This window comes from Psammomys obesus, unplaced genomic scaffold (genome assembly GCF_907164565.1).
Source record: "Psammomys obesus unplaced genomic scaffold, mPsaObe1.curated_primary_1811, whole genome shotgun sequence".
Taxonomy (NCBI): Eukaryota; Metazoa; Chordata; class Mammalia; order Rodentia; family Muridae; genus Psammomys; species Psammomys obesus.
In genome coordinates this window covers 21,471,950-21,492,416 of record NW_026596109.1, presented here as the reverse complement: position 1 = coordinate 21,492,416, position 20,467 = coordinate 21,471,950, and the positions used below count along the sequence as shown (strand labels likewise).

Genomic DNA, 20,467 nt, shown 5'->3' with positions numbered 1-20,467 from the left:
AGCTTTGCCTTTTCCTTGGCCTGTCTCCAGCTGGTATACGTGGAGGAAGAGGAAGAAGGCAGAGGTTGCTCTGGTTTTCCACCGTGTGGATGTGCGGGCTATGTAGGAACACGAGCGGCCTTTAAAAATGTGAAGTTTCCTGTTTTAATTTGCATGCTTCTATACTTGTGAACTGTCACACAGCAGTTTTAGAATTTAGAGTAAGAATCAGGAGGAAAGCAGAACGTAAAAGAAAACAGGATGAAGCAAATCCCTTGAAACTGTTTCTCTATGAATGTACTCATGCCCACTTACCAACTGAGGAGTTTTCTGGGGTACATTAATTTTTAGGACTGTGACGTAGTGCACTAAGTTTCAAAAAAAGGAACTTCTAATTTGGGCTCTTCCTGTCTCTGATTTGAGTTTTCGTGTCACACAGAGAAGTCACGTCAGCCATCTTTTAATTTTTTTTTTATTTTGACTGATAAAATCACTTTGCTTTAGATTTAGTAGTTGTGTTATGATTGCTTCTGAAAAGTCATGTATAATAATGATAGTAAATTCTGTATGATTTATACTCTGTGAATTTATGAAGTGATAGGCCACATATAAACTATGTAAGCACTGTGCTTTTCAGGAGCAGCAAGATAAAATTCCTTTCTTAAGAAAGTAAGCCGCCACCATTTATGGAGTATTTCTATAGTGGAGTCTTATGCTGTCATCACAGCCCCCCAAAGAAGGCTGGGCTTTTATCTCTATTTTACTGCGATGAAATTGAAGCTCAAGTCATATTGCTGATAAATAATAGAGTTAGGATTTGAACTTTGAAGTAGCCAACTCCAAGGAGAATACTGGTACGTTGTGATTTTAAACATGGGTTGCATTTTGTACCATCTTTGGTATTTTCTGCAAGTGGGGGTGGCGACAGGAGCATTCCGAGAGCTTGCTGGCCGGTCAGCTCAGTCTAATTAGTGAGTCCCAGGTTCCCTACATTAGCTCTTGTCTCAAACAAGGGAGCTTCGGAGGAACGGCACCCCAGGACCCAGGACCCCAGCACCCCAGGCTGACTTCTGACAGATGCTAAAATGAGCCATAAGTTATCAGTTTTTATGTTCTTAAAAGCTAAAGTTTTGTAAATAAGGTAAACATTAAGAACTCAAGCTTTGTTAATAGTTGACTAGAATTTATACAAAAGGGGTTTCAAAAGAAGTGTATTAAATTATTTTGTATTTTGTGTGTGTGCGTGTGTGCACTGTGCTATGGTGGGTTTGTGGAAGCCACGGGGAGTGGCTTCTGGAGATGGAACTCAGGTTTGTAGACTTGCATGCACTTTTACCTGCTGTACCAGCTCATCTTGCTGGCTCCTACCTAACTCGTAACTTTTAAAATAAAAAGCTTCTAGTCATTTCTTTGATGTGCTACTTTTAATTTGCTCTTGCTTTTTGATCTGTGCATGTGCGTGATGGTGAATTATGATGTAAACTCTCTTAATTGGAGATGGGAGTGCCAATAAAGCTCCAGTCATATCCTGTTGTCATTAATATGTCCTTATATCCAAGAAAAGGGGGCTAGAGGCAAATGGGACACACCCACTTCTATAACTGCTTCAGGTGAAAGGTTTTTCTTGGCTAATACTGATAGAAGTTCTATTGTTTTGTTCTAAGGAAAACTAAGTGTATTTATTTCCTCTTGTGCTTATTGTGCTGTTATACAGTTTTTCACGTGACAAATGCTTTCCACCTAAGTTGAGCACTCCTCACCTATAAAACTGTCATGCAGGGCCTTAGTCCAGCATTGTCCCGGGCTTTCACTTTACAGCCAGTCTGTGTTAGTCTCTGTCCCCAGCCCACCAACCCGGTTTTGAAGCCCCAGCTAGTCTCAAACTAGCTTTCTGTTTGAAGTTTCAGTTGAATGGTCCATGACCATAGCTAAGCTGGAGGGGTAGCAGTCTTCCCAAGGATAGCCAGAGTGGACTCTGATAGGAGGAACAGTTTGGCTTCAATTCCAATGTATACGTTTAGAAAATATGAAATATTTTCTTTTTTTAAAATTTTTTTTATTTTTTTCTTCACAGTTTATTCATTATATATCCGATTGAATCCCTCTCCCTCAGCCCTCCCTACCTCTTCACCTATTCCTATTCCCCTAGTCCATGGAAAGGGGGAGTTCTCCACTATTGCCATCCACCCATAGCTTGTTTTTTGTTTTTTTTTTTGTTTTTTTTTTTTTTTTTTTCTTGAAAACTGAATATAAACTTTTTTTTTTTAATTTTATTTTTCTTATTAGTTACATTTTGTTAACTCTGTGTCCCAGCTGTATCCCGCTCCCTCATTCCCTCTCCAACCCCACACTCCCTCCCTGGTCTCCTCCCTGCCCCTTTCCAAGTCCACTGATAGGGGAGGACCTCCTCCCCTTTCATTTGACCCTGTTTTATCAGGTATCTTCAGGGCTGGCTGCAAAGTCCTCCTTTGTGGCCTAACAGGACTGCTCCTCCCCTGGGAGGGGGGGGGTGGTCAAAGAGCCTGCCCTTGAGATCCTGTTAGAAATAGTCCTTGTTCCCCTTACTTTGGGAAATTACTTGGTTACTGAGCTACCATGGGCCACATCCAAGCAGAAGTTCTAGGTTATAGTCATAGATGGTCCTTGGTTGAGTGTCAGTCTCAGAAAAGGCCCTGTGCCCGGATATATTTGGTCCTTGTAGAGCTCCTATCCTTTCCATATCATACTAACTCCCCTTCTTTCATATGATTCCCTGCACTCTGCCGAGGGTTTGGTTATGAGTCTTAGTGTCTGCTTTGAAACACTGCTAGGTAGAGTCTTTCAGATGCCTTCTGCGGTAGACTCCTGTCATGCGTTCAATACACATCCCATTTGTCTTTCTAAATGAAGATTGATCATCTTCGCCCGTGTCCGCTTTCTTGATTATCTTCTTTAGGTGTGTAGATTTCATTATGTTTATCATATCTTGTAGGTCTATAGAAGCGAGTATATACCAAGTTTGTCTTTCTCCTTCTGGGATACTTCACTCAGAATGATCTTTTCTAGATCCCACCATTTGCCTGCAACACCCATAGCTTGTTAAGTCTCATCAGGACTGCCTGGATTCTCCTCCTCCTCCTCCTTGGCCTGGCAAGGCTGCATCATCAGGAGTGAGTGATCAGAGAGCAGTCAACTGCGTTCATGACAGAGGTAGCCCCTGATCCCCTCACTCAGAGAGCCACAGGAAGACTGAGCTGACAATTTTCATTAAATCATGATTTTTGAAGTTATCCAAGTTAGTGACTGATGAAGTGTGGAACAGAGTTGAAAGCCTTAATTCTTTCTCTTGGTGAAATCTCAGTTTATTTTTGAAGTGGCTGTTAAGTACTACTGTGAGGGGTTCAGTAGAGGTGATAGGAGGGGAAGTAGCTGGGGAAAGTAAAATTTTAAAATTTGAATACGGCCATGTAGTGTACAGAAGAAAATAAAATGGACTGCATTTGAAGGTGTCAACATGGAGAGCCCTTTTGTTCTTACATTTACAGTCATATGAAATGAGTTCTAATTAGAATTGAGTTGACATCAGTGTTTAACTTTCGTGTAAAGCTGGGATATGTGTATTGATTGCATGATTTTCCTTTGGGATAGTTACTAAAAATTATAGGAGGAGTCATAACTTGGTGATTTACTGAGACTTTCATTTCTGAAAGTGTCACGGAAATCATCTACTTAAAAAAGTGGACGTTTATATTTAAGACTTGAGCAGATAGGCCAGTAACCAGCTATGAATGATGATTTGACATCCTAGAAGGTTTTCTAATGCAAAGATGTGTCCAGAGGATCTTAGAGTACTGTCTTAGCTTGTGATGTGGCCCGATTGTTTTGCAGATACATTCACTACGTAGACTCCAGAGGAGTCTTTAATACCACTCTCTGGATGCTGTGCAGTGAGTCAGCATGTCCGGATAATCAGTGATTTGTAGACCAGGCTGGCCAAGAACTCACAGAGATCTACCTGCCTGTGTCTCCCAAGTGTAGGATTAAAGGCGTGCTCCTACAGCTGGATCTTAGGAGGCATTTCTCTCTGCCGGGGCTCCCTTCTTGCTGAAGACTCTTGCTTGTGTTAAGTTGACATAAAAGCAGCCAGGACCGTGCAACAACTTAGCTTTTTGCAGGCGCATGTTTTTATCTTGTGAACTTCTTTCAGGCTTGATAGAGTAGTCCTCTATACATTGTCTGCATTTGCATATGCAGGCACAGTCACCTTTACTCATTAGTGTGTGCTCATGTGCTCGTGAGCCGGGCTGCAGCTGCAAGTCCTGGCCTACTTGCTTTGGTTCCTTCCTTGTGGCTGGTTTTCTCCAGTTGCAGAGATGCTTTAGATGAGCTAGAAACTGATGTATAATTATATCATTTCCTTTTCCTTCTCCAGCTCTTTCCATCTACCCCCTGCCCCCAGATTCCTGGCCTCTGGCCCTTTTCTCTAGTTGTTGTCACCCATCTGTAGAACTCGGTTTGGATGCATGATTTAGGCTGGACCACTTGGTATTAGGAAACCAACTGGGAGGAGAATTTTCTCCTGCTCTCAGCATCCCACGGTGACCTGCAGTTCTTTGTCTCGGGTTGAGGCCCCAAGAGATTTCGTCTTCCATGCTATTAGCATGTTCGTTGGTGTCATCCTTGTCCGTGTCTTTGATGACAGGCCTGTAGGAAGGCAGAGAATCCTCTAGCCATAGGCTAGACAAGTTGGGGACTTCTCCAGGGAAATTGCTGTCTCTGGTCATGTGAGAGTTCTTGAAGCTGTGCTGTGCCTGAAGCAGGGATTCAGTGGCCTCTGGACAGAGGTTTAGTCACTGAATTTTGTAGGGGTGCTTTTCCAACATCAAGTTCATGTTGGAAAGCTGCATGTTCCAGCCACACCTTTGGCAGCAGGTGTCCCTTGCCTGACCTAGGCTCTTAACTCCAGGATTACCCAGATTCAGTGGCTCAGTTTATATATAGGTCATGTAGTCTTTCTCAGAGGTATTCTGCCTGTTCAAATTGCCCTCCCGCCCTCTTTTCCCACTCCACTCTTGGAATTTCCTAGTGGGATTATTCCCAGTTAATCTTTTAGAGCCAAGAAAGCTGCAGTTATGGAAGGCCTTAAAACTCAGTGTAGAATGGACAGTCTGAGGCCTGGGTTAATAGACCTGAAAGGTTACAGGGCCGCAGACTTACCTGTCTGTGCTGATCTGTCCTTGCTTTCCCCTTGCCTTGTCCAACAAAGACAGTGTTTAGCCTTTTAACCCTGTTTTTATTGCCGGCATGGTGGGGCCTGGAGTAAAGACAGTTGTTGAGGTGACCCACAAATACTGTGTTTTCCGGCTATGAAAAGTGTGTTGTTAATTGGCAAGGCTTCAGGGTCTGTAACGGGATATGTAAATGTTACTTCCTCACCTGTTCCCGTGAATGTCTTGGCTTTGTTCGTGGACAGAGACTTGTCCTTCTTTTTGCATGCTGGTGAGCTCTTGCTACACAGGAGGAACCCCAAGTAATAAAGTGTGGAACCCCTTACCTTATAGCCTTTTACCAGGGCCAAAGACATACGCCATCTTGCAGTGGTCACTCGAGAGATGCCGTGCCTGCCTGCCTTACGTGGAAGTGTTGGCCCTTCTCTGCCCAAAGCCGTAGACCTGGATGTCTGTAAGGGCCAGATAGGTTTATAAGAATCAAATGTGGGCTGGTCATACTCTTCAGTTTTCTGGAGTATATGGCTTCCTTTTTTTAGAAAAGTTTTTATTTATTCTTTGACAGTGTCATACATGTATATGTATCTTGACTCATATCCAAGGCAGACTTTCCCTTCCACTCCCCCAGGCCCTTGGAACTTAGGACTTTCTTGTGCTGAATTTTCCTACATGTGGTAATGTTTTGGTACAAGTAATTCTTCAACTTTTTCCTACACTGCCACAGCAGAAAAGAAATGAGAGGGGTCGTGTTATGACTTGATGAGTTATAGAAGACTCAAGGATCAAGGGTACCTTTAGTACATTTGTGAGGTGCTGTATATGTGTAAATGTGGCAGTTTGTATGTTTTGGTTTTAGTCTTTGGGTTCATGGCCTGATTTGACACTCAAAACATTCTGAATTTTCAGTTTCATTTATCTTAATTACTAGTCTTGATGTTGGGACAAAACAACTGACAAAAAGCAACTTAAAGAGGGGAGAGTTTAAGCCAGGAAGGTGTGGGAGCAGGCCCAGCAGGCCTGGTCACGTGTTGGTCAGAAAGCTCAGAGAGATGGGTGCCAGTGCCTAACTCTCTCTGGAATTCCAGCCCTGGAATGCTCGTAGAGTCTAGGGCATGTCACCTCAGCAAGCTGTTGCTCAACTCTCCTACTAGCATTTCCCTAGCTAGAATTCTCAGCTAAGGTTAACAGAGTCTAGAATTAAATTGTGTGCCTCCTGATCTTTAAGAAGGTGACTTATTGCTTCTGGCATCAGGTTGGATTAAACTTGTTAACTTTAATGCCACTGGATTCTGTTGGGGCAGAAGAATTTATTGCTTACTCTAGAGAATGAACTTTTTCCTGCTGACTGAAGAGTAGAACAAGTACTAAACTTGGTGACCTGAAAGGGAGAGGTGTGCTTCTTTTTTCCGAGGAGGAACAGGCCCAGGGCATTGTGAGCGTGTGGTAAAAGTGGATAACTGAGCAATACTGACTTCTCTGGGACTTAGCCCTTTATCTCCTGCTGTGTGGTTAGTTCTGGCAAACCTGCAGTGTGCCTAAGCAGGGGCCTGCAGAGGATGAGGAAGGGAGAACATTAGCAGTCTCAGGAACTGGAGACTTTGGTTTAATTTTGTACTGCATACGGTTATCTTCTCCCCCTGACACCCTCCAGTCTCCTGCTGCTTTATAATCATTGTGTAGATTCTTTGTACCCTGCTGGCATCACCGGAAGTATCACAAAAGAAGACAAAAGGGCTGGCTAAAAAGTCCAGAGGAGCCAGGCTTGGTGGTGCACACCTTTAGTCCCAACACTGGAGGCAGAAGCAGGGAGATCTCTTGAGTTGCAGGCCAGCAGAGTCCACATGGTTCCAGACCAGGGAGGGTTACACAATGAGAACCTGTCTCAAAACAACACAAGTCCAGAGAAGGGAGTCTCAGATGTGTCCGAGTTTTGATTAGCTCAGATTTGACCAGTGGGGAGACTCCAGAATTACCGTAGCAGTTTGGGGGCCTGAAGGAATGGATCAAACCTTGCAATGTAAGGGGCATCTGAATTGTATGGTTTGTGAACTGTCGTGAGCTCTCAAGGTCGCAGCAGCTGCCTCTCCTTTGTGGTCTAGTTAGAACTCGGCACTCCCAGTGTAACAGGAATAGCTAATGCTCATGGATGCTTGCTTGCTAGGTGTGTGCCAGGAGCCCTGCTTGGTTGCATGCACACACACACACACACACACACACACACACACACACACACACACATATGATTTCATACGTTCTCACAATATCCCTGCAAGGTAAATATTAATATCTGTATAGATAAATAAGTATATTGATCTCCTACAGGATAAAGAAGGGTAGGACAACATTATTATATAGGACATTTTAGCTTTGGGAAATCATAATCTTGAAGTCCTGTCAGGCTAAATAGCATTTGCTTTGAAACAGTGTGCTAAGCAATGCTGTTCGTCATCACCCTTAGTCATCCAAAAGTTTAGACTGCAATACTCTGGCTCATTCTCTCACTTTATCTTTAGATCCATGCTCATCCACAGTGAAATAGGCTTGAATAAGTAGAAGAAATGAAGGAGCCATATAGTCCCTCAGGCGGCATGAGGCGGAGGGAGCAGGCGTGCTGAGCTAGTGATGACTTTATGGTACTTGGCTCAAGTTGGAATGTGTACCGTTTCTGAGTAGTCCTGGGTTTTCAAAGTCCCTAGTGTCCTCCTAGGAAGGACAGGGCTCTGCATATATGTCACAGTGTATAACTGCTTGAAGAGGATGTGAATGGTAATGATCAGCCATTTTTGTGACAGATAAGAGCAGAGACTGTACGTATCTCATTGATCTACATGTGTTCTTGTCATAGTCACAAGATGTCATGTGCTGTGGTAGGTCAGGGCATCCTTGTTTATAAGACGAAGACACTGTGGAAAACCTTTGAGTCACACAGTTACAAATGCGAAGCATTTTACATTAATATCATTTACTCCTCATAATAGGACTGTTATCTCTGTTTTAGGAATTTTGTATTTGTAAAAATATTTTAAAAAATATTTTTAAAGTTTTTATGTAAATGAGTGTTTGCCTATAGGTATCTGTGTGCTCATGTGGATACCTGGTACCAAGGCTGGCCTTGAACTTCTGATATTCCTGCTTCTCCCTCCCAAGTGCTGAGTTTGTTGGTGCATACCAAAAGGCCTTGCTACTTTGAATTCCTAGACCACAATGAGTTGGCATTGCAAAGTGAAATTTGACCCTGTTTTTACTTTAAAGGAGCCTGAGGTCACTGCATTAAATGCGGACTCCTCTCCTAGGGAGAGGAGTTTGATTAGCAAATGATGTAAGTAAGCACTTTGATGGTGTTGGAGCTTCCTTTAACGAACACTTTTCCTCTTTTCTTCTTTCTGGGTGTGTGACTAAATTGCCTACAGCATGCGGCGTGGCTGCTGGTAAAACAGGAGACGGGGTAAGTCACCTCTGTAGACCGTTTCTATCCTTTGCCATGAACCACCTGATTCTTAAAGTGCTTTCGCTCCTGTTGGCTCCCTCCCGGCAAACACCTTCACCATCGATCATGCGCGGTTTGCTTCCTGACATGGCAGCGTGCTAGGACAGGCACATTTAAAGTGGTTGTGGATACATATTACAAGCATTAGGCATTTTGGGAGGTTATCTTAAGAAAATAAATTTTAGATTTGTACTTGAAGCCAAATTATGAAACTAGCTGATAAGCCATGAAAAGTAAATTTCTGGTTGGATCAGAGTAAAGATGAGTTTACAGATAACATCTGGAAATAAAAATTGGCAATCCCGAAACTCTTGGAGACAAATGGTTTTAGAATTTAGATCTTTGGATTTTAGGAAAGTGATGTGGTGTTAAGTACTGGATATGTCTACCTTTCTCAGGGCGGTCCTGTGTAGTTAAAGAACAGGGACTGGGGAAGGGGCAGGGAGCAGATGAGGGAGGGAGGGTGGGGTTGGGAGGGAATAGGGGAGCAGGATACAGCTGGGATACAGAGTTAATAAAATGTAACTAATAATAAAAAAATTAAATTAAACAAAAAAAAGAACTGTTTCTGTAATGAGGAAAAACACGTGCATGGACTTAGGCAGACGGTGTCACACGTTCAAATCAGGGTCTGGTTGCCAAATGCACTTTCACAAAACATTTAATTCTTCAGAGTTTTTTTTTTTTTTTTTTTTTTTAATTTTAAAACTATTCTTTGACTTAAAAGGGGGCCATGGGATTATTGGAGGCTTCTATGTACTTTGGTGAGAAAAACCCAGAAGAAAACATAGAAGCTTGTCTGTGGTTCTGAGATTTATAGAAGAAAATAATTAACTTTTTTTTGTTTGTTTTGTATTTTATGTGTGCATCTTCCCTTTTGAAAGGAGAAATAACCTCGTGTTTATCAGAGGTTGCAGGCTTAATGAGGTTTTGGTTTCTGAGTTTCAAAGCCGAAAGGTTTAGGTAATCTTGTAGTTTTAGAACATGACTGCCATAATGAGAGCACGCCTCTCTCTAACTGCTTTTACTTTGCTGCATACTGCTTGGTAGTTACTGCTTTCATTTCTCATCAAAGGGTTTTTCACCAAGCTGTGTTTCTTTGACTAGAACTTGATCCAGATAGGAATGCTGGGACAGGAAATACAGGATGCTGTTTTTCTGTTAGTGTCTTCGTTCATTTTACATTAAACAGATCACAAAGAATTTCCAGTAAGGAACTGACTTAAGGAATTTAGCTGAAAGTAGTTGCTAGCATGGTTTGGTTGGCCTACCCTTCAGAGTGCCGGCTGTGCTCTAAGGGAGCTGAGTGCAGTGAGCATCATCAGTGGTCGCCTGACAGCAGGGAGAAGGGCAGTTAGGAAGGCCCCTGAGGGCTGCTGCCTTTGCCTTTGTATGTACTGACCCCTCCACAGGACAGTCAGATCCAGGCAGGGACCGCTGTGGGGACACGCATCGAAAGTGATACTAGAAACAGTCACATTTTATGATTTATCCTAAATATTGTATTTTTGTCCTATGTGTGAGTAAAGTTTTCAAGTTGTCAGTTAATCCTTTCCTTTTTAATCTGGAGGAGAAAAGTACCTGCAATTGAAGTTTTTTTTTTAACTGAATTAACAATTTTTAAATCCTTCATATAAACCAGTTGTGTTTTTTTTTTTTTTTTTTTCTTTCTCTTTAAACTTGTTTGAGATAATATTGTACGGTAAGGCTCTGGCTGGCGTGGAATGCCTAGCCACAGAACTGTGGGGATTCAAAGCATGTGCTATCATGCCTGGCAGATTATTTTAATGTATAATAAACAATGTTTTAACAGGATTAACTTTTACTGTAGCTCTAGATTTTAGGGTCTATGAACAATTATAAAAAATAGTTTATTTTTTTGTTTTACTTTTTATTTTTTAAAATGTATTTTCTTGGGGCTGGAGAGATGGCTTAGAAGTTAAGATCACTGCTGCTCTTCTAGGGGATCTGAGTTTGATTCCCAGCACCCACCCAGCAAATCACATCTAAAGCTCCACTTCTTCTGGCCTGCGTGGGCACCATACAGGGTGCCCATCCATCCACACAGACAGCACACACACATAAATAAAATTTGTTTAATGTATTTTTAAAAGATTTATTATGTATATATGTTTGTGTGTGTGTCTGTGCACATGAATACAGGTACCCTTGGAGGCCAGAAGAGAGAACCAGCTCCCCTGGTTGCAGAGCTGCAGGCAATTGTGAGCACCCTAATATAGGTGCTGGGAATTGCACTTGGACCCTCTGAGGGAGTGGTGCATACTCTTGACCACATTCCCAAAGACTCTCATATCTTGTATACACTTGCAACTCTGATGCTAGTTTATGCAAATGTAATTAAACTGTTGACTCAGTGTCTTAATAGTCTTTTAAAATATCTAAGTGTGGGCTGAAGAGTGGCTGATTCAATGGTTAAGAACACTGGTTGCTCTTGGAAGAGCTTGGGCTCAAGTTTGAGCACCCACACCAAGACTCACAACATCAGTGACTCCAGTTCCAAGGCATCTGGCGCCCTCGACTGACTGTGGCCCCAGGATGCACATGGCGCACAGACGCACAGTTTGTTTCGTGTTTGGGACAGGGTCTCGCTGTGTAGTCTCGGCTGCCTGCAACTTGAGATGGAGACCAAGCTGGCCTTGAACTCAGAGAGACCCTCCTGAGTGCTGCGTTAAAGACATGTATCACCATTCCCAGTGACATACAGCTTTGGAGTTTCCAAGCAAAATACGCATACACATAAATAAATCCAATACATACCTAAAAATATAGTTAAATATTTCTGATATTCAGAGAAGTAGAAACAGGTCATGAAACTTAATGTTTGAATAAGCTCTTAAATGTAGACAAGGAGCTTGTTAATCTGTGAAATACAAGACTTATCTGGGTATTTCACTGTTAAACTGTAACCCCAAAGCATCTTTAAGTACAACAGTTATGGTCTCAACTGAATATAGAATGGGTAGATAACTGGTTTTCAATTGCATTTTAGAGGAACAGTAGTTGTGTGTGTGTGTGTGTGTGTGTGTGTGTGTATACACACACACATATATGTATATATAATATGTATATATACATATTATATATATGTATATATGTATATATATGTATATATGTATATATGTATATATATAATATATAATATGTATATATTATATACTTTATTCCTATGGATTTTTTTCTTTTGCATGGGTGTGGGGTTACTAATTAGATCACGGGCAACCTAGCAGTGGCTATACTAGAACAGCGGTTTATACATTATTTTTTCTTTCCTAGATCAATTAATTGTAACTATTAACTCAACGACTTTCTGTTTCTTGCGGGCAGCTGGTAGTTTCTGCTGGTCTTGCAGATTATAAGGGGTTTGTAGGTAATAACTCCGTCAGTGAAAATTAGACATTAAGAGGGATGGCTCAAAGCTGTGTGGGGGTGCTCACCCTGAATCCCAGTACTCAAGAGGCAGAGGCAGACCGATCTCTGTTTGAGTTTGAGGCCAGCCTGGTCTACAGAGTGAGTTCTAGGACAGCCAGGGCTGCACAGAGAAACACTATCTCAGAAAAACAGTAATAAAGTTGTGACTAGATTCCACCCTGTCTGTTGTTACAGGCAGTCCTGTAACTGGCCATTGGGGTGTTTGGTATTTTAACGACTTAGATAATATAAGCGTATTGGTTTAGTAGTAATATCTTGGCATTCTCAACGGAGTAGAAGAGTTTTCATAACTTGTGCTAAGCACTTGTTCCCTCAGTTCATTTTATTACAATTGAAGACCACAGGATAAAGCTAGCTCTCATAATGGGCATTTATCAAAACCCATGTGTTAGCTCAGGAATAGAATTTGGGGGAATGTGGGGTTTTTATTTAACTAATATTACACTGGTGAGCACTTTCGAATGTTGGTACTTCAGGACTTACTGTTTCTTCGTAAGCAGTGAGGGGGGCAGAGTACAGCTTTTACTTGGATTTCCCATAAGTAAGCCCCATTTTCAGCAAGTAAGGAGATGTAAACATTTGTCACATGGCTATAACATTGTAATAGATGAGTTTTGTAATTTCCAAGCAATAGACATTCATCTTTTTTTGACCTTTCAGAATGTATGAATCTTGGAATCTAGCAAATCCAACTCAGGAAAATAAATTAATGTGCATTTATTTGTTAGTGAATCTTCAAAAATTGGCTCACATGCCACTAAAAATGTTGGAATATAAGTTCATGAGATGGGGAATTTTTGTCTGGTTATTTAATGTTCTGTCTACTGTATAAAATAGTGCCTGACAGATGGTAGGCACTCATTATTTTAAAATAATTGTGTACATTCTTTTCTTTAACATAAAAAAGTGAAGTTTTTCATGTCGGTGAATTAATTCTTATTCAGGAAGCAGAGCCTTTCTCTGGGAAGGAATGATGTAGTTCAGCTGAAAGAAGCCTACAAATGGATAACTCAGCCCCTGTTTTCTGAGGAGCTAGGAGTTCCCATTGATGGAAAGGTATCACGTACTGTTTATCCCTGGGTTACTGGGTTCACTTCAGTAGAAGACTTGGCTGGCCAACAGCATCCCTGTTCGTGTAACTCAAGGAGGGTCTTTGCAGGTTTTAGGTGTTCATTTAGAGCTATCTAAATTGATGTTAAGGCCTCTTCTCTGTTGGGTTTTTTCTCGTTGTGATCCAAGACACGTAGGAAGAGAGCAGTAATGTGAGCACATCGACTTCCAGGGTTTAGTGGCTCTTGAGCTGAAATGTGTTTGTAGTTTGCTGGAAGGACAGAGTTACTGTACAAAGCAACGGAGTAAAAACAGCACGGAGCCAGCGAGATGGCTCCGTGCTTAAAGGTGCTTGTCACAAAGCCTGATGGCCTGAGTTCAGTTGTTGGTGAAAAGAGAGAACCAATTACCACAGGTTGTCCTCTGATCTACCCATATGTGCGAGCGTGCACGTACACACACACACACACACACACACACACACACACACACACACACAAATGTTTTTTTTTTTTTTTTAAGAAGCTAAGCAAGCATTGAATCAACTCCAGACTATTCAATTTTGGTTTTTTCAAATACATAGACAGTAGATGTTTAACTACAGTGAAAATGCGCTTATTCTATAATGCCTGGAGGTGTTTCAGGTCTCTCTGTTTCTAGGCGGAGGCTGCTCTTGAAGCTGGGACACACGGACACTTTTTCAACTCTAGAGATGATCTGGCCTCAGTCCTGGGAATGGGTTGAATATCTGTGGAGAGCTCACCCGGTTTCCCTGAGTAAAATCAGGGCAAGTGCCTCGCTCATCAGAAATTAGACCCAGTAGTAGAGGCTGGCTGCTCATTTCACTTGAAGGGGTCCCTGAATATTAGATGCATCCCTACTCAAGTAAAAACACAGCACTATCTTCTAAAGATCATTATGTTTTCAGAACCACTCTAAATTATATACTCTGTATCATAGTAAAAATAATCCCTTTAAATTTTTTCACTTTTGAGACAAGGTCTCACAGCTCAGGCTGGCCTCAAACTTACTGTGTAGCTGAGTACTCCTAACTGGTTTGCACCCCCTCTTACGTGCTACGCCAGCAGGGTAAGCTCTCTAAACTGAGTGCTGAGAGATGAGTAAAACTACCTCATAGACGGACTGAAAAGGAAACGAAGTAATGAAAGTACTTTGGAAATTAGAGAAGTCATTAAAGTATACTGTTCTTACCTCAGATTTCAGTTTTGAAGCAGATAGTTTTAAAATTTACATACTGAGTCAGAGAACAGAGGTTGGGAAACAGAAGACCCAGTGATGTGTGAGCGGATTCCCGTGGTTTCTCTTTAATAGAAGATACTTAGTTCATTTTATTTGTATAAGGTAGATTAGGATCCAGAGTATAGTAGAAGCAATTTGTTGTTGTGATTGTCGAAAACAGGCTTGGTAAAAACCTAGTGAGCTGAGTGTAATGAGAACTCTTTAAGAAGACAGTGGCATGTGGCATTTGTAGCTTTTTCTTTAGTATCAAATCTTGACTATTCGCTGCAGAGCTAAGATGTATATAGCATGAAATTATTCACATAATTGCTACTTGCAGCGCTTAATTTAAATAATAGGAATAGTTCCTATAACTTGATGTCTCACAGTCCTTTCAACTGACAGGTATCAGTGAAGTGAGATTAACAAGACAGTTTTTCAAAACATTTAAGAAAATGGCAAGTGACAAACATACCAAATGGCTTATGGTTCCACCCTGGTGGGATGGAATCTGAAAAAAATCTTGCATTTGATTATTTTATAATTTGGAAGTATCACTTTTGAGAAAACAAAAATTAAGAACACTTTTTTAAAAGTCAAACTTGGATACTTTACAAAGTTTGGAGGCTAGGGACAAGGCTCAGTTGGTGTTTACGCTCATTTGGACCCAAGTGAGGATTGCCAACACACATAAAAAACCAAGCACATCTCCAGAGCGTGCTGGCCAGCCAGCCAAGGCGAACTGGTGAGAGACAGTTTTAGTCACAGGTCCCATCTCAGAAAATAAGGTGGTGAAAGACTGAAAAAGACATCCAAGGTTAGCCTCAGCCTACACACACATACACACACACACACACAAACACGCACACTCAGAGGCTTTATCCAGAATTCTTAAAGATTTGAATAAAATGTTTTTGTGCTGCAAACAGTTGGTCAGTAGAGACATGGAAGTTCTCTGGGGTTTTTAGTTACTTATTCCCAGTTCCCTGAGTTCTTACTCATCTTCATTCTTATGTATGCATTGGTCTGGCACTGATACAAGGTGATTTAAAAAATTAATTTAGGGCGGGATATTTGGGGAGGTTTGGATGGAGGAAAGGTAAGATAAAAGCATTGGAATTATATTACAGTCTCAAAACAAACAAACAAACAAACAAACAAAAAACCAAACCAAATCAAAACCAAAACCCAGTGACTTTGTTTTTGACACTTTTGGTAGTCTCGTTGATTACTGGGTAGAGAAGCAGCAGCTCCCTTCCAAAGCAGACAGGCAGGTTTGAGAGTGCTAGTAGTTGTAGTTTCCTTGTAGCTTTTCTGAACCAACCTTTGCAAGCTGACTTCTATTTCCATTCATAACTTGTCAGCTTTTAGTTTCCTTTTGCTCATTTAAAAACTGTCTTTATCATTTTTAGAGCCTGTTTGAAGTGAGTGTGGTCTTTGCTCACCCAGAAACAGTTGAGGATTGCCACTTCCTGTAAGTTGCCCTTAAAAAAGTGTCACTTATGTAAAATTTTTAGTGCTTTTCTTTTTTGTGAAGATAGTATTGTTTCTCTTTCTTGTGAATACTTCAGAACTTGTCAAGTCTTAGATTTAAAATGTGCAGTTTTGTAGAAATTCCTCAGGGAAATCAATACAGCTCACAAATGTACACACACACACACACACACACACACACACAAGTATATAAAATGTATTTGAATTATGTCCACCTCTTCTTTTTCTTCTTCTCCTTCTCCTCCTTCTTCTCCTCCTCCTTCTCCTGCTCCTTCTTCGTTCTTATTTTTGTTGTTGTTTTTGTTTGAGACAAGCTGTTACTATGTAGCCCTGGCTCTCCTGGAACTCACCAGGCTGGCCTTGAACTCACTGAGATCCACTTGCCTCTGCCTCCCAAGTGCCAGGATTAAAGGCATGCGCCACCACCGCCTGGCTAAACTTTCATCTTAACTTGACTTTTGTTTCAGAGGTAAAGTGTGCCGGGATTGTTTCAAACCAGCCAAAAACAAGCAGGTAAGTATTTTTACTTCTTATATTTCCACTGAAGTGAAGCTGTGTTCGGAGTGTGGCAAGAAGTGCTCTGTGACTATTTCTCTTTGGTCAGTGTATTTTTATCCTGTATGTTTGTTTTTTTCTTCTGGGTTTTTGAGAGCCTCGTTCAGGGTCACCTGGAACTCGTTAGAAGCCAGTTTGGCCTGGAACTTATAGCCATGGAAAGAACTCCTTAGGATTCCAACACTGCCACATTGCTGTTCCCAGCAGCGGCCCTGCTTCTCAGTACTGACACTACCTTGGTTACTTTCCCAAGGTTGTGATAAAATACTCTGACTGAAGATTTTTGGAAAGAAAGATTTCAGCTCACAATAGTGTACAAAAAGGAGAAAATGAGCTGTGCACAAGCATCCATCACTTCCTCTTCCTGGTGCCCTGATCTGTCCTGGCTGCTGTTATTAAGGACATGGACTGAAGGAAAGGCCTGCAGAAACCAGCCAGTTACAGACTGACATTAAGAGCATTTCAGTTTGACTTGCTTTCTTGGGACTATTATGTATTTCTTGATTTTAAATATGTAGGATAATATAATTTCTCTAATCAGTTGCGTTTCAGCTCTTGTCTAGTTGATATAATGTCTTTTCATTTCACCCTGTACAGTCAGTGTTCACCAGAATGGCAGTTTTGAAGGCTTTGAGTAAAATAAAAGAAGAAGACTTCCTCACGTAAGTATAGAAGGAAGGAGGCATTGTGCAGGTTTGGAAATGATGTGAATATTAGAGGTTCTACTGGCTGTCACTCAGGCTGTTGGCAGCCTCACCTCCTCCTAGCCTGACCATAGTACAGTACCTGATGCGTGTGAATGTTTATCTAGTTAACCCTGAGTCATCTGGCTTCCCTGTCTTACACACGAGGGGCCAGTTGGGGACTCTGGCACAACGTTTATCTGGTAGAGTTTAGGCCTGGGTTCATCCCCTGGGACCAAAACCCCAACTTCTGATTTGGAGAAGAGGATATTAATTTCCTAAGAAGGAGTTAAGTTATCAGCTGAGTATCGGTGCCTGTGGGTCTAGTGCTATCCTGTTACACTGGAATCTGGTCATTTTTAGTGTGGCCATCTCTAAGAAAGACGAGGAGGCCTGGGGGGACCCTCACTAGGACAGAAAAACACTGGCTGGCTAGTAAGGGAACCTGTCTTCCGATCCATTCTGTAGTCCACAGTTGCAATCTTAGCTATACCAGTTCCTTCTTTGGGCATTAATACCCTTCTCAAAAATATAAATTGTTAAAATATGTAGAAATGCAGTAAACTTTATATTTTAATTATTGGTGCTTAAAAAAAAAACCCAATTACCGTGGTTTTCCTTCTAGAAGATCCTTGAATAAATATCAAGCAGATCTTATGATAAGGGCTTCTTATTGTTCATGGACTAAAACGTGAGTCTTACAGGGGAAATATTTTCATTTAACTTTAAAAAGTAAAGAGTACTTTTATCTAGAGGCTGGAGAGATGGACCAGGTCCAGTTCTAGCACCCACTGGACAGCTCACAACCAACTGGAACCAGTCCAGGGAATCTGATGCTCTCTTCTGGCCTTTGAGGACACTAGACTGTCACACAATGCACAGACACATGTGCAGGCAAAACACTCATACACAGAAAAAGGATATTTATATATGTACCAGCTCCTGGGTTCTAAATGATTTCATGCTAAGGCATTTTCGGAAATCATAAAATATTCCAAAGCACCTCTGTAGGATTAAATTAAAATTTAATTATTTACAGATAGCCTCTAGTGTGTGGCTTGGGAAGTCCATTAGCCAAGAGATTAGAATCCTCAAATTTAGAAGTGGAGGAGGACCCTCCAGAGAGAGGGCAGACCTCCACAAGTGGATCAGTTACTCACCGCAGACCAGCTTTACACAAGCAATGAAGGCTCAGCCAGCCGCAGGTGACCAGATAGAGGGAAATGGTTGAAGAGCCTGAAGGGGCTTCTGCTTTGTATGTGGGGGTTTTCCCCAGAAATCTGGAGGCTGTTAGAAATTATCGCTTGGGAAGGTAGATCCCCTGACTGTGAAGGGCCATGCCAAAGCCCCAATTCGCTTAGTGCCACTGCTGTGTGTTAGAAGTGGTACTTTAGGGGCTGGAGTGTTGTCTCGGTGGTTGAGAGTACTGGTTGTTGCAAAGGACGTGGGTTTGATTCCCAGCACCCACGTGGGGGTTCACTGCCTCCTCGGCCACCAGGCACACGTCTGGCGTACAGATGTACATGCAGGCAAAACAGTTATACACATAAAATTATAAAAATAAAAATAAATCTTGAAAAGAAGTGGTACTTTACAGCTGATAAATATGGTAGTTTATGCTTGCAATCCTAGTCCTCAGGAGGCTGGGGCAAATGGATTATGGCTAGACTGTGCAACGTAATGAGTTCCAGACCAGCCTGGGAGACAGGGTGAGACCCTATCTCCAAGAGAGTATAGGGACTGAAAGATGGCTCAGCAATTAAGAGCACAGGCTCTTAATCTTTCAGAGGATCCAGGTACATTTCTCAGGATCCAGTGACCATTTCTGGCCTCCACAGGCATTCCACACATGTAGGCAAAATATCCATCCACATAAAAAAAAAGAAGAATAAATAAATCTTTAAAACAAAACAGTAAAATTTGTATAGTAAAGGCCCAAAGAACCCTTTTTGCTCCAAAACTTCAGAGTAGGAGAAGTATAGTCCTTGAGGCTGAGTTCTGAGTACTCAGACAGCCCAGACTCAGCTCAGTTTTGTGATATACATCTCAAATTTAAGTGTCCATAAAAATCATTTGTTTTGCAGGCACTTTCCTTGTCCTCCAAACTCACCAAAGACTGTATGCTCTGACCCTGAAATTGAATGTTCTCATGGTGCTGTTTTCGTTGCTGGTAAATAGCTCATCTAAAATATATACACCCGTGAGCCCCCTTCCTGAACTTCCACCCTTTTATTACTGATGGACGGATGTAGAGGCCTGAAACTGAGCAAGAGCAAACCAGTAAGGCAGAGGACGTTTAGTAACATGGAAAACAAACTTTAAAGCTAGTTTTACTATCCTCTCTGTGACTAAATCCTTGGCGTTATCCAGAGAAAAAGAAAATTTTGTATCAGCTTTCCTAATTGCTATACAGCTGACAGGTTTTTGTTTTGTTTTAAAAGTTATAGTTGCTCCTGCTAAATGCTAGTTGCTCTTTAGTCTTGCCTGCCTCCCCAGGCATCAGCAGCTGCTCTTCTTTTTCTTTCTTTCTTTTTTTTTTTTTTTTTTTTGTAGATTTATTCACAAAGCAGTGAGTCACTACTTGTTAGGGAGTTTTTCCTTTTTGTTTTTTTTAACTTAAAAAATTTCACAAATTTGATTCTCTGTAAATGATACATCATCACCAATGACCATTATAGTTAAGTTATTATTAGTTATCTGTAAAAACAAGTTTTTATGATCTTTGTTGTGTTTCACAATATCCTGTTACTCAGTGAAGTCATTTCAGTCATTTGGTACACACTATGTTTTTGAGCTAACTGTTCTACTGTTGCTTTAAGTCTTATTTACTTCTCTCCATGTCTGTGTGATGGCTTCCCGAGGTAGACTGTTTCTTAGTTAAAGGCCTCCTTTTATGTCCTAACATGTAGAGTAGCGAACTTACTAAATAGTTGTTACTTCCCTTTTTATCCTCCTATATTAACCACAGCATTCCATCCAATTACCTGGTGTTTCCTTGGCAGGCAGATATAACAAATACTCCAGGAATCTACCACAAACTCCATGGATAATTGATGGAGAAAGGAAAATGGAATCTTCAGTGGAAGAGTTAATTTCAGATCATCTCTTGGCAGTTTTCAAAGCGGAGAGTAAGTGTTAAGATGTTAAGTGTTTTACATACATTGTTATTCAGGAATAGATTCCTAGAGGCTCAAGGGAAGACTTCTCTGTTTTGTTAGTCATGCCCCGCCCGGGCTCCTTGGCTCCAGGCTTCTGTAGTACCGGCATTGTTAACGCCCGTGGGCCCAGGCTAGAGTTAGTACAGACAGCCAAGCGAGGCTGTC

General features: G+C 41.4%; 1 protein-coding gene across 3 annotated transcripts in view; it reads left to right on the top strand.

Annotated features, from left to right (window-relative positions):
* Pus10 (pseudouridine synthase 10) overlaps positions 1-20,467 on the top strand; it is a 54,462-nt gene that overhangs the window by 14,302 nt on the left and 19,693 nt on the right. For all 3 annotated transcript variants that reach the window (XM_055628764.1, XM_055628766.1, XM_055628765.1), the window contains 7 exons: positions 8,597-8,631; positions 13,068-13,179; positions 15,825-15,886; positions 16,374-16,419; positions 17,059-17,123; positions 19,229-19,314; positions 20,147-20,272. In XM_055628764.1, the coding sequence (XP_055484739.1) occupies positions 8,597-8,631; positions 13,068-13,179; positions 15,825-15,886; positions 16,374-16,419; positions 17,059-17,123; positions 19,229-19,314; positions 20,147-20,272 (532 nt within the window). The remainder of the gene's footprint in view (positions 1-8,596; positions 8,632-13,067; positions 13,180-15,824; positions 15,887-16,373; positions 16,420-17,058; positions 17,124-19,228; positions 19,315-20,146; positions 20,273-20,467) is intronic.